General features: G+C 35.7%; 2 protein-coding genes across 3 annotated transcripts; one reads left to right on the top strand and one right to left on the bottom strand.

Moving 5' to 3' along the window:
* Positions 1 to 279: 279 nt before the first annotated feature.
* On the bottom strand, positions 280 to 825 carry LOC136065484 (uncharacterized). The gene has a single exon (XM_065768730.1). It carries the CDS (start codon positions 823 to 825, stop codon positions 280 to 282), a length of 546 nt encoding a protein of 181 aa, XP_065624802.1.
* A 6,632-nt stretch (positions 826 to 7,457) lies between these two features.
* Positions 7,458 to 11,492, top strand: LOC112017864 (small ribosomal subunit protein eS24z). Of its 2 annotated transcripts, none has more exons than XM_024050321.2 (6): positions 7,458 to 7,573; positions 7,812 to 7,890; positions 8,147 to 8,188; positions 8,562 to 8,732; positions 11,049 to 11,135; positions 11,244 to 11,492. In XM_024050321.2, the coding sequence occupies exons 2-6, from the start codon at positions 7,816 to 7,818 to the stop codon at positions 11,280 to 11,282; spliced, it is 414 nt and encodes a 137-aa protein (XP_023906089.1). In that variant the 5' UTR covers positions 7,458 to 7,573; positions 7,812 to 7,815; the 3' UTR covers positions 11,283 to 11,492. The 2 variants fall into 2 exon arrangements, with proteins under 2 accessions (XP_023906089.1, XP_065626598.1); XM_065770526.1 differs by lacking the exon at positions 7,458 to 7,573 and adding an exon at positions 7,594 to 7,612.
* The last annotated feature ends 1,171 nt before the right edge of the window (positions 11,493 to 12,663 follow it).

Genomic DNA, 12,663 nt, shown 5'->3' with positions numbered 1-12,663 from the left:
TCCTTAGGTGTCCCGCCTTAGCCAACTGCCCGAGATGGTCCCTTAACACTCGGCACTGCTCGGTAGTATGCCCCCGGTCTTTGTGGTAGGTGCAGTATAGGTTCTGATTCCTCCTAGAGGGGTCGCCAGCCATCCGGTTCGGCCATCTGAAGTACGGCTCGTGCTTGATCTTATCCACAATCTTATGCACGGGCTCTTTGAACGTCACGTTCACCTCTCCCGCCGGCGCTACTGGCTCTTGAACCCTCAAATTTCCCCGTGCCCTCTGTTGAAAACCGCTCAGCGAGGGCGATCTGACACCTGCGCCTTGCCTTTGCTCTGTATTCTGTCATCTTCCAACCGCTTGTACTCCTCGATGCGCCTCATCAGCTGCCTCATATCCTCGGGAGGTTTCTTGGTTAACGATTCCCTCAACCCTGACTCGTCGGGCAATCCCATTCTGAAGGTGCTCGCCGCGATCTTCTCGTTCCCTCCGCCGATCTCGTTGTAGAGCTCCCAGTATCGGCTAGCGTATTCACGGAGGGTTTCCCCTGCCCTCATCTTCATAGACAGCAGCGCGTCCACCGGTTGTTGTTCCCGGCTGCACGTCACGAAACGGGAACCGAACTCCTGTATTAGCTCGGCGAAACTGTGAATGGAGCCCTTACGCAACCCGTTGAACCATCTTAGGGCCGTGGGACCAAGGCTGGAGGGAAAAACCTTGCACATCAGAGCGTCATTGCGGGTATGCAAAGACATCATCTGGATATAGTGGCTGACATGCTCCACGGGATCCGTCTTCCCGCCATACGAATTGAACGGCGGGCGTGTAAATCTGTCCGGCATCGGTGCTCGCTCAATGTCTGCTGAGAATGGTGATCGAGCCGCCCTGCGCAATGCACGGCTCATAGCATCCATAGCTGCATTCCTTGGCCGTCCCTCTGGAGAATCCGAGCCCCGATTTCCGTATTCCCGGACCGAGAGCGATATTGCCGCCGGTAAGATTCCGCTGAACGGGAGCGGTCTCGGCGGCGACGGGACTCCCTCGAGTGCGAGTGCTCCCTGTGGTGGTGTGATCCTGGTCGATTCGAGCCAGTCCCGCGCCTCTCTTCCTCATCGTCCGGCCTTCTATCTCGGGCGTCTTGACCGGCTCGGCGACGCTCGTTTCGTGCTTCCAGTTCCAGTTCTTGTACTAACCTCCGTAGCCGCTCAAGCTCTTCATCCCTGACGTCAGGCTGCCCACGTCTGGAAGCGTGGGATACCGTTCTCCCCGTTTGATACGACCCCTCTCCAAGGCCGGACCATTCTTCCTGCTGCTCGTAAAGCGGATCCTCGCGGTTCTTCTGCCTCCGTTCCCGCCAGGTAGAGCCCCTGGAAGACCCTGCCGAGTCACTCTCGGCTCCACCTCTAGACATCTATCCTGCACGCGAGTCTCGGCGGAACCACTGCTTAGTAGGATTTCCCACAGACGGCGCCAATTGTACGCGCCCAAAACCGAAACCCTGTTGGGCTGGGCCTTACTTGGCTCACAACTTACTTGTATCGTGGGTTTGGATTTCCTACACTGGGTCGTTCTGAACGCCAAGGCCCAACGAATCGCTTTCCTCTCCTCGGGGTTCTGAACCGCTTCCTCACTCTGTTTTCTCTGTTTTCACTCTTCCTCTCCTCCTTTTTTTTTCCAACCCCCTCTTCTCAAAACTTCCTGTATTTATAGTTCAGGAATGGCGAAGAGGTCATGATTATTTGCCAATAAGTCAACAGGCGGTCCAGTATTATCGATCGTAAGTGGATAGTTAGGTAGTCATGGGAAGTGGTGAGGGTGGCGTTGGAACTTGGTTCCCACCTCCGCGATAGTTCCCGGCCGCGTGCCTTCCCGTGGCATGACCAATCTTGTACGGGGGGGTGTCCCGCGAGCTATGTTAAGACTCGGGAAGGGGTTTCTCCGAGAAGCAATGAAGAGGCAAAGCTTGGGCCCGTGGCAGGCGCGACTCGGGGGTGGGCCGCTTGGCAAAGGGAGATGGGCCTCACGGGCCATATACCCAGGTCGATGTTCAAGGCCCACTACGGGTCATGGTGTGGGGGCCGTACAAGAACAACATTACCTAACAAGCCTTAGTTTCTTGTATTAAGTACCCGAAGTTTGCAAAGGACTCGTCAACAGGGCCAGCCCTAGGCCTAGGCCACTTAGGCCACCGCCAAGGGCCCCCTACTAGAGGAAGGCCCCAAATTTTGGGCAAAAATTAATATATTAAAAAAAATTGTAGATATAGGAAAAAAAAATTAGTTTTATAATTTTCCTCTACTTTTAAGAAGTTTCAAAGTATTGAGTAATGCTAGAGATAATACAACTTTAAATACATGAGTCTTGTAAATAAAGTAATGCTATAGTTTTACAAACTATTTTACAATATTTTTACAAACTGTTATTGTGGCCAACTTCTTACTGGTTTTCATTTGGGCCCATCAATAACATTACTTTTTTATTTATCTATAATCATTCACCACATCATTAGTTTGTAAAAGATTTTGTAAAAAAATTTGTATCTCTAGCATTTTCCCTTACAAATATATGTGTCACTAATTGCAAGAAATAATTCAGATAGATAAATGCTAGAAACATTATTAATTTTACTTGAAAACTTTACAAATTGATGTGACAAGTAATATGATATATGGACATCAATAACCTATTAAATGCATTTTTGAATTATTTTTTTTATTAATGATACATCTTTATAAGCCTCATATTGTAAAATTTATAATATTCATAACATCATTCATTCAAATACTTGTTTATTATATTCTTGAAGTGTCACTAAGCGCATTCATTTCTACATTGTTTGAAAGTTTATTTTTAGAAAAATTTGTTATAGTTTTAGCATTTTCCAAAAAAAAAAAAGCATATTACAAAATAAAAGGAATAGATTTTTGTTATAAAGAAATTGTGATATTAAATACTACTTAAATATTATTTAAGTGATAACAAAAAGGCTCCATTTAAATATATCGCCTTAGGCCTCCATATTTGTTGGGCTACCCTTGCTTGTCAAGTGAGTTGTTGTCAAGATTAATAGGATTGGTTCAACATGTGGTGGCATTAATAAGAATATGCAACAAACCAGAAGAATGTGCAGCTAACACATGATCTCAAATTTGCATCACATGTAGTTTTCAAGGAGGTACTAAAGGATCACAAGAATAGTAAGATTTCTTCAAGATGGCAAGCCGACAAATATTTGGCATTCTTTAGGGATGATCATATTTGGATAGAAAATACATTAAGGATAGTGATGGGCTAGTATACTTTTGTTTTTTAATATTGTTGGAAAAATAAAAAATGTAATGATTGATTTAATGGGTGTTATTTTTTGTGAAACAATATACTACTTGTAAACAATTATTGATATTTCAATTCATTGTACATTGAGAAATAGACAAAACTTATGTACAGTACATTATGTGCTGTTCCTTAGGTTCCCCTCTTAAAATTCTGTCATGTGGCTACTTAATTTAAAAAATACACTTCTATTCATGAGAAAAAAGTCACATGTCAGAATCTTAAGAAAGGAACCTAAAAAACAACATATAAGTACTGTTCCTAAGTCTTGCTGTTGGGAAACATTCATTTTTTGGTTAAGAATTTCTTCTCTTATTTGGAGACACGAGTTTAGTGCTTATTACATTTTTAAGCTCAATGTATGAATCAAAGCAATTGAATAAGGTATGTGTACAAATGTTGTTGAACTTGATGAGAGAGGTATGTGTACAAATGCTTTGCTGATCAAAATGATTGGTATAGAAAGGATAATAATGAAGGATCTTTTGTATAGGAAGCCAGTAACAATTAAAGTAAAACCAAATGCATAACAATTGGTAGCAAAGGTTATTAAATGGACAAAATTGCCAAATGCCCTTTTCGGGCAAAAATAGCAGCTCTTTGCTCCATTTTCCAAACTAATTAGGCAAATGCCCCTCATAAACTGAGTTTAAAAAAAAAAAAAATTCTAGAGCCCTATAGCGGCGTTTTTAAGGACCTATAGTGACGTTTTAAAGACATATAGTGGCGTTTTGTAACTTGACCTCCATGAAATTGAGTTATAAGAAATTTCTTTTTTTACCTATAACTCGATTTCGTAGAAGTCGAGTTACAAAACGCCACTATAAGTCCTGAAAACGTCATTATAAGCTCCTTAAAAACGCCGCTATAGAGCCTAACTCGATTTATCATAAATCGAGTTTCAAAGAGGAGCATTTCTCTAATTAGTTTGGGAAATGGCGCAAAGAGCTGCTATTTTTGCCCGAAAGGGCATTTGGCAATTTTTTCCTCTATTAAATAGATAGCAACAAATTTATACTACCTATCTATGTAGATGGTTTGATTATGTTTGCTTTGCATCTTGTAGATGATGACTAAGCCATTCAGTATGCCTAGAGTGAGATTGTCGGGAGGCGTACAGTACACAAGTGTTCATAAATGGAAAGCACCATTGGAGGCATTGAAAATCAAAATGAAGTTTTTTGCCCGCAAAAGTTAGTAAAAATGCATCAAAGTTAGTAAAAATGCATCAAAATAAACTTAAATTATCGTCAAGAAATTGAAAACCTATCTAAAATCCAACCAAACATCCAAACCCCATTAGAGCACTGGCCATATCTCTCTCAGACATTTCATCAAATAGTTGTATGACACATTTAAAAGCAATTAATTTTTGCATACATGTTCACTAGAGCACTAGCCACAACAATGTAATAAATTGCAAACCCGTGACATTCTAATAGAGACTCGCACATGGAGGATTGGAAAAACAAATCAGAGGAGAAGAAAAAAAAACACTAGTAGCACAACAATGGTGGCTCTCGATTGCTCGGTAGGACCACAATGGGCGCCGTAGGGACACAAAGGGCGAGACCATGGTGGGGAAAGAACTCTGGTTACAGTAGTTCTAGTTCGATCATCTCCCTCTCTTTCTCAATTGTGCTGAAGGTTTCTTATAGTTTCTCTTTTCTTCTCAACCGTTTCAGCCTTTATATGAAGTTTAAGGAATAAATTGGTCAAAAAAGTTCAGGGGTGAATAGGTATTTTTCTTATATATATATATATATATATAAAGCCATGACTTTTCTATATAATCTCTCTTAACCAATAATGTCATCACTATAATTACATCTCACATAATATACCCTATGTTGTTGTATTTTTTTTTTTTTTTTTTTTTTGTTTTTATAATAATAATAATAATTATTATTATTTTGTATATTCTAAAATTTTGAACTCTTTTGTGTATGTTTTAATTTTGGGTTTTGGTTATTATATTTAATTTGTGAGTATATTGATTTTTTAAATTAGACTATCACTAGGAAAAAAAATTTGTATTAAGGAATTATTTTGTTTATTCTTGTTTGTGCAAGTTAGAGCATAAAATAGATTAAATATAACTCAAATAGGAATGATCAAACTCATACCACATCTCGTATTAAGAAATTAACACACGGCACACAGATAGCTTTAAAATATAAAAATAGATAAAAACTTCTAAAAAATTGAAAAAGCATCTCTTCAACATAATCCACACAGTGGACACATAAAGATTCAGTTTAGAGGTATGCCAACCCATTAATTTGATGACTCAACCTAATCTTTTTCGGGTTGTTTTTTTTTTTTTTTTTGGTGTGTATTAGCAAGTAAGGTTAGGCCATATTATTATTATTATTTTTTTCTGAAGTTTGGGTTGACAATATTTTCAACTTAGGTAACCTAATCCAACCCACATTATTGATAATTTAATAAAGGTGTGTTCTTTAGATTTTAAATCTTAGGTCAAATTTGTTAGTTTAATTTGTTTCAGTGTTTTAATAAAGTTGGAATGTTTGTATTAGTCCTAAGTCCTAACAAATGGCCTCAAACCAATACCTACAGGCTAGGGTTTGTGGGAGGGTTTCTCAACTTGAGTTAATTGAATTGAGTTGAAAAAAAAAAAACTTAAGTTCAACCCAATCCAACTTGACTTATGTATAAACTCAATCATTATTTACTGCATTTGAAAATTGAAATAGAATAATTTTGTCATTCTTGAAGAAGAAACATTAACCCGTCCCCTACCTCACTTATCCATAGAGTGCCTAAGAAGAATAAAATCACTTTTCAAGACCTTAGGGAAATTGCAAAACAATTAAACAAACATAACCCCAAGAAATTAATACATATACTAGTATAATTTTCATGTAATGCACGATTTGATAAAAACTCATGTGTAATCTAAAAAATGTTAAATAATTGAAACTAAATTATTAAATAAATAGTAATAATAAATTATAAAATATGTAAATAATTTTAATAATATTACTTTAAGAATTTCTTTGTTTCTAAAAAAAAAAACTTTTAAGAATGTAAGCTTGTAAATGTGCCAAGTTGATCCTAAAATTAAAATTTCAGACTTGTTTATTGAATTTATTTCGAATATAAGCAGAGTTTAAACTCATTATCAAACAATATTACATATTCAAGTTTAGACTGTTTAGTTCATTTTATTTTCAAACAAGGTTGACCTTATTTCCGATCTACTTGATTAACTTATTCTTTTCTCATATATAGTAAAACTATGACTAAACTTTTTATCACTTAAAAAATCTATGAATTTTTACTATGAATGGACGATTTATATTATCAATTAAGTACAAATTAGAATTTGGTATCATATACATCTATCTTCAAACTTATACAATCCAATTTTAAGTATATATAAATATATTTTTAGATAAATATGCGTATAAAAATATAATATTGATATATAGTTAACTAAAACCTTGTATTCACAAACTTGTTTTAAAACACTTTTTTTTCTTTCTTTCTATTTGAACTTGACTTGTTAATTAAACGAACGAACATAAAACAAACTTCTTTTACAGCTCTAAATGGAAGGCAAAGAAAAGTAAAAGAAGAACAAACACAAAAAAGATAACCTTTCAAACTCCACTCATTTCTTTTTATTGAGTGTAAATTTTGAAAATTTAATTATGAGATTGCATGTTTTTATTATATTTTTCATACTTGCAAAATTTCAAGAAAATCAAAGATCAATAACTATATCATAAATCAAATGTTTAAATTTCAAATTTTTGTAGTCTAAAATTACGTATAAAAAATATATTTATTAATCGAATAGTAAATAACATCCGATTTTGAACGAAATTTTACATGTGTGTTAAGAACATAAAAAACATGTAATTCAACAATTAAATTTTCCAAATTCATGATCAATTAAAAGATATATGAGGAATTTGAGTTTATCAAAAAATATATGAGGAATTTAAAGGATTTCCCTCCAAACTCCAACAAACACAATTTTTGTTTTATTTTATTTTATTATTTATTTTTATTATAAAATTTATTTGGTACTAAACCGGATTTAGACAACCCCAGACCCAAAATGGATTGTAACTCCACCAGCAACCAAACAGACTGAAAAGGTATATCATTCACTCTTAAACCCTAATATCTCCCTCTCTCGCGCACACAGCCAATTTGCTCCGTCTGAGACTCAAAACGCATCGGCGCCAAAGAGAGACCAAAGGGGAAACCTGAAACACAATCACAGTACGTTTGTTTCTCAATCTCTTCCTCAATCAATACTATGTAAGATCTATACATATATATATATATATATATATATATATATGAAACTTGTGTGAATGCTTATATGTGAAAAATCTCTTCCTCAATCAATACTATGTAAGATCTATACATATATATATATATATATATATATATATATGAAACTTGTGTGAATGCTTATATGTGAATTATCGGATTTTGTTTTGTTTGTGTTTCGCAGAACAATGGCGGACACCAAGGCAGTGACGATTCGGACGAGGAAGTTCATGACCAATAGGCTTCTGTCCAGGAAGCAATTCGTGAGTTCTATTCTACACACTGCCTTTTTTTTTTTAAATCTTGATTTGTATATAGGTTTTAATGTTGATTTGTTTGGTTTCCGAGAAACTGTATTAAAAGAAAATGAAAGTTCATATTTTTGTTTTTGGAGTTACTATTTTTTATTTTATTTTATTTTATGGGGTTTGAGTTTTTTTTTTTTTTGCCAAGTCATAAATATCTGTGTGAGAAAATTTAATTACTGATACAATTGCATTTCTTTGTGATTTCACACAGGTCATTGATGTTTTGCACCCTGGTAGGCCTAATGTTTCAAAGGTATGATGGGTTTTTGTTTTTTTTTTTTTTGGTTGTTTTTGACATTGGATTTGTATATATGTTTTGTAGTTTTATTTTAGGTAAAATGTACGCGGCTGGTCTGAAAACCCATGATCGATTTCAGTCCCTGAAGTTTAAGTTGATCCTGATCGATTTTAGAATGATGATGTGATAGCTTTTAGTTTGGTCGCATTATGTGAAGGACTAAAAAATTAATTATTTTAAACTTCAAGGACTAAAATCATTCATGCTCTAAACTTTAGGGACCTTTTGCTTTTTTTATTTTTATTTTTTATTTTTTTATTTTTTGTGTATTGCTATTTTTGTCACCAACTTGTACTTACTCATGTTTGACCTCTTAATTGTTATGAAGGCTGAGCTGAAAGAGAAATTGTCAAAGATGTACGAGGTGAAAGACTCAAATTCCATTTTTGTATTCAAGTTCCGTACACATTTTGGAGGTGGGAAGTCGACTGGGTTCGGGCTGATTTATGATTCAGTTGAGAACGCAAAGAAGTATGAGCCCAAGTACAGGCTTATCAGGGTAATCTCATCCTTCTTCCTGGCTTTTGCATGTAGTGACTACTGAGTGTAATATGTCTTGTTGGGGTTGTTAATGATACATATGGGGATTCTCCTGTTACAATTTTTAAATGGTCCATATTATTTGTAGTCAAAGGTGCTAACTAGATGAATATGACTGCTCAAAATTGATTATAAATTTATAATTTTTTTGCCATCAACCTCAGTTGATCAACAACAAGAATGATGTGAGAAAGTTTGAGAAAAATTAGAGTTATGCGCATTGGAGAGAATCTTGTTGTGTTGATGAGGTGGTATAATAATATAATATAATTTGGAGTCTATGGGGATGTATTTGAAGGGTGTAATGAGGGATTCATGGCCAAGTGTGACTGGCACAAAATACACCGACTAGAAATGAAATCAATACAATGACGGCTTTAGTATGAACCTATGTGGGTTTAACTGAAATATAAAATTGAAATACAAAAGTTGTGGATGCACGTAGAGCCATAGGTGTTATTTATCGTTGAGAGCATTGGACAGTAATGGCATGTTTGGATGTTTAAAAAAGGAGGGGGAGTAGAGTAGAGGGAGGGAGAGTAATGCAATTACCTTGTTTGGAAGTTTTTTAAAGAATGAGGGGGAGGGGTTTGGAGGAGTTTGGACTCCCTCTAGCCTCCCAATTTTAATTCCCTCAAATTGGAGAGATTTGGAGGGGGAGTAGAGTACATAAACTATTGACCAAGTAAATTACCTAATTTACCCTTATTATATTAACAAAATTACACAAGGGGAAGGGCTAATTACTCCCTTCCCCCTTACTAATTTTAAAAACATCCAAATAAGGTGGAGGTGAATCATTCTCCTCTACTCTCCTCCCCACTACTCCCCTTCCCTCTACTCCCCTCTACTCTCCTCCCTCCCTAAACTTCCAAACAAGCCATAAAGATGCAAGATTAATGTTGTTTAGAATACAATAAAAAAGGTGAGGCCAATGAGCTTGGTTCAAACGGTGCCTCCACTCCATCTAGGAATGGGTTGAGTGATGGTCATGGGTTCAAGACCTAATGGGCACGTGTGTAACTTACCAATAAGAAATGAATTTGGGTGAGGTTCTGTGAATTAGATATTGATGTATGAGCGAACTCTTGGGTAAAGGGATTTGACTTGAAACAATTTTCTTCTTGTGAACCCATGGATTCAATGTGTTCATGCTCTATGCAACATCTGCCTGGGTTGATAGTCCATGTGCACGACCTAATGGGTGGTTAGGCTTCAATGACTGTCACACATGGGTTAATGTTGCACTCATTTTCATTATGTTCAAATCCTCTTACGCCATTTATTTTTTATGGAGGTTCTCTTATGATGCTTTGGTCTTGACAAATATGTCCAAATCCTCTTGCATATAATGGCTAGTCATTCACCATTGTTTGTTCTTCAATATTTAGCTCCTTATTCATGTGCAATTGTAAAACCAGGTAAGTCATGTACTGTGTTCCTTAATAATTAACTGTTAACTCAAAACTCCCTCCCCTACTGTGCTGTGAGAAGAGTTTCTGTTAGATAATAAGATCTTTTTAATTATTCAAGAACCTTTCTGGTGAGAAGATGTAGAGGTCATCTACAATGTATTAGGCAAATCCCTATATTTTTTCCAATTACATCATATTGCATATCAAAAAAGAAAAAAATGTAGAAGACATCTTCAATTCTTGATTATAATTTCTGTTAATAGAGAATTTTATCAAACCCATATGCTGGAACTATTGCTTCAATATTGTAAGCAGTGCAGGCCTTTTGCCCTTTTAAGAAGTGTGGTTGAAAGGATGTTGTGGTGTGGGCTCAGATATTTATTTAGGAGGACCATAATCTTACGTGTTTTGACTCACATTGTATATTTTGTTACTCAGATAAGTTTCTTAATTGCATTTTTATGATCAATGAGATGTTGGTGGGTTAAAAAGAAGTGAGCAATCTGTTGTGTGTGAGTAAGCATGTTTAATTAAGTATATCAATTCTCTTACAATTTTCTGCCAGATTCAAATGTTGCAGACTTGTGTCAGTTTTTTGTGGTCAGGAGTACAAACAATTTTGATTGGTACATTTTTTGAATCAATATATCTTCGGACCATGGATTGTTATATGTTGTACATTCTTGATCACTGTATGTCTACTTGAAAGAAAATCAACATAACTTTGGATTTTAAACATAAAATTTTATTAATAATGTTTCTCTTTTGGGTGTTCTCTGCTTTCCTCCCATACTTGCTGAAAGCTCAGTTGCTAACTGTGCAGTGCTGATTCTGTTATTTATTATTACTTGTGATGGCAGAATGGACTGGATACCAAGGTAGAAAAGTCAAGGAAGCAGATGAAGGAAAGGAAAAACAGGGCAAAGAAGATCCGAGGTGTAAAGAAGGTAATGAATCCACTTTTGAAATTTAATTACATTTTAAACTATCTTTCGATCTCTTTTGGTTTAGACTTTGCCGCCATCTCCAATTGTTGCTATGTATCATATGTGCAGACTAAGGCTAGTGATGCTGCCAAGGGCAAGAAGAAGTGAGGTTATCAAGATTGTGTGCCATTTCGTCAGTAATACCATAGAGCTGGATCGCCAGAGGATGTGTCTTCTATTTCTTTTATTAGCTATAATCTTAAGCTTTTGACTTTATTTTTGAGGTGTAATGTGCTCTGATTGTGGGACTGCTAAAACTGTTTATTTAGCACGTGAGAGATCGTTAAATCAATTGGAATGAAGTTTACATTTTGTTAACATCTGCATTTATTTTATTCAGCTAGAAAAAAAACTTTTGCCGTGTGACACGAGCATGAATTGCCTTGATTCACCAGAAGTTCATTATCAGTTTGCTTAGGTTGATATTGCTTGTTACAGATAAGCAATTTTCGCTTTTTGTTTGCGTTGGTTTGGAAGCAATTGATAAGAGGTTACACTGTCGATGTCAAGAGGTGCAAGTGGTTGTTGGAACTTGGAATTTCGCAGAAGTTGTTCATCTAATTACAGATCAGATTGTCAAAAAAGTCTTTATGGTTGGAGTTTGAATTTCACATGATGCATTTCATTGACCTCCGTCTCACATAAGCACGTTTCTATTAAACCAGTTGATCCTTTTATTTCAACTATGCTACATTCCTTTCTCTTCTATTTCAATTGGGTAACAAGTAACAAACTAGTGTATAAGAATAAGATTAAGAATCAATCCTTTTACTGATGCCAAAGCTAATGCAAAATTCTCGTCCAGTAACCAACAAGGTGCACCAATTTAAAAACGATGCTATTGTCTTTTCTTCTTTTTCTCCTGTCAGGGGATAAATTTCTGTTTTTTGCTAGGCGTTTTGAGAAATTAAAAGAATATTTTGCAATCACAATTTTTTATTTATAAACATTCATTTTAAATTCAAAACATAATTTTTTAATGGTTCTTGCAAACAGATCATACAACTTTACAACTTGTTAAGACGGTAAACTGTAATTAGAACAATATCATGAAATTACGAAGGACCCACTTTGATTTCAATCACAGTAATAATCATTTAAAAGGCTGTGAAAATTTTGGTGTTTTTTTAACTTACCGGTCACATTTTTTTAGCTCTAATAACGAACCTAATCGAAGATGTATTAGCTCATGATATGATATCATATGTTTGATTGGATCATACGTCATATATCATATTTTATATATGTGTTGTGTGCGTGTGTGTTGTTGGATGATCATATATACGCGCGGTTACACGACACGCTTTCGTTTACAAATTACAAATGTTCATTCCTATACAAGCCAACCAAAACGACGGTCGTCACGCGAAGCTGCTAGATTAGTATTTAGTAATCCTCAGTCAAAACTCAAACGGTTAAAAACATGAAAAGAGTGAAAGAAAAGGGCAAAAAAAACCTCCGTGTTGAACTGTGTGAAAGCACCAAAAAT

Source organism: Quercus suber, unplaced genomic scaffold (genome assembly GCF_002906115.3).
Source record: "Quercus suber isolate HL8 unplaced genomic scaffold, Cork oak 2.0 scaffold_4, whole genome shotgun sequence".
NCBI classification, from domain to species: domain Eukaryota; kingdom Viridiplantae; phylum Streptophyta; class Magnoliopsida; order Fagales; family Fagaceae; genus Quercus; species Quercus suber.
The sequence above is the reverse complement of the archived record's forward strand: the minus strand, read 5'-3'. Positions and strand labels throughout refer to the sequence as shown.

Excerpts from the sequence above, each read along its gene's own strand:
- LOC136065484 (XM_065768730.1), bottom strand. The coding sequence starts at position 825 with ATGCCGGACAGATTTACACGCCCGCCGTTCAATTCGTATGGCGGGAAG.
- LOC112017864 (XM_024050321.2), top strand. The coding sequence starts at position 7,816 with ATGGCGGACACCAAGGCAGTGACGATTCGGACGAGGAAGTTCATGACC. Across the intron at positions 8,189-8,561 it reads GTAGGCCTAATGTTTCAAAG|GCTGAGCTGAAAGAGAAATT; the intron begins GTATGATGGGTT and ends ATTGTTATGAAG. Across the intron at positions 11,136-11,243 it reads AGATCCGAGGTGTAAAGAAG|ACTAAGGCTAGTGATGCTGC; the intron begins GTAATGAATCCA and ends TCATATGTGCAG.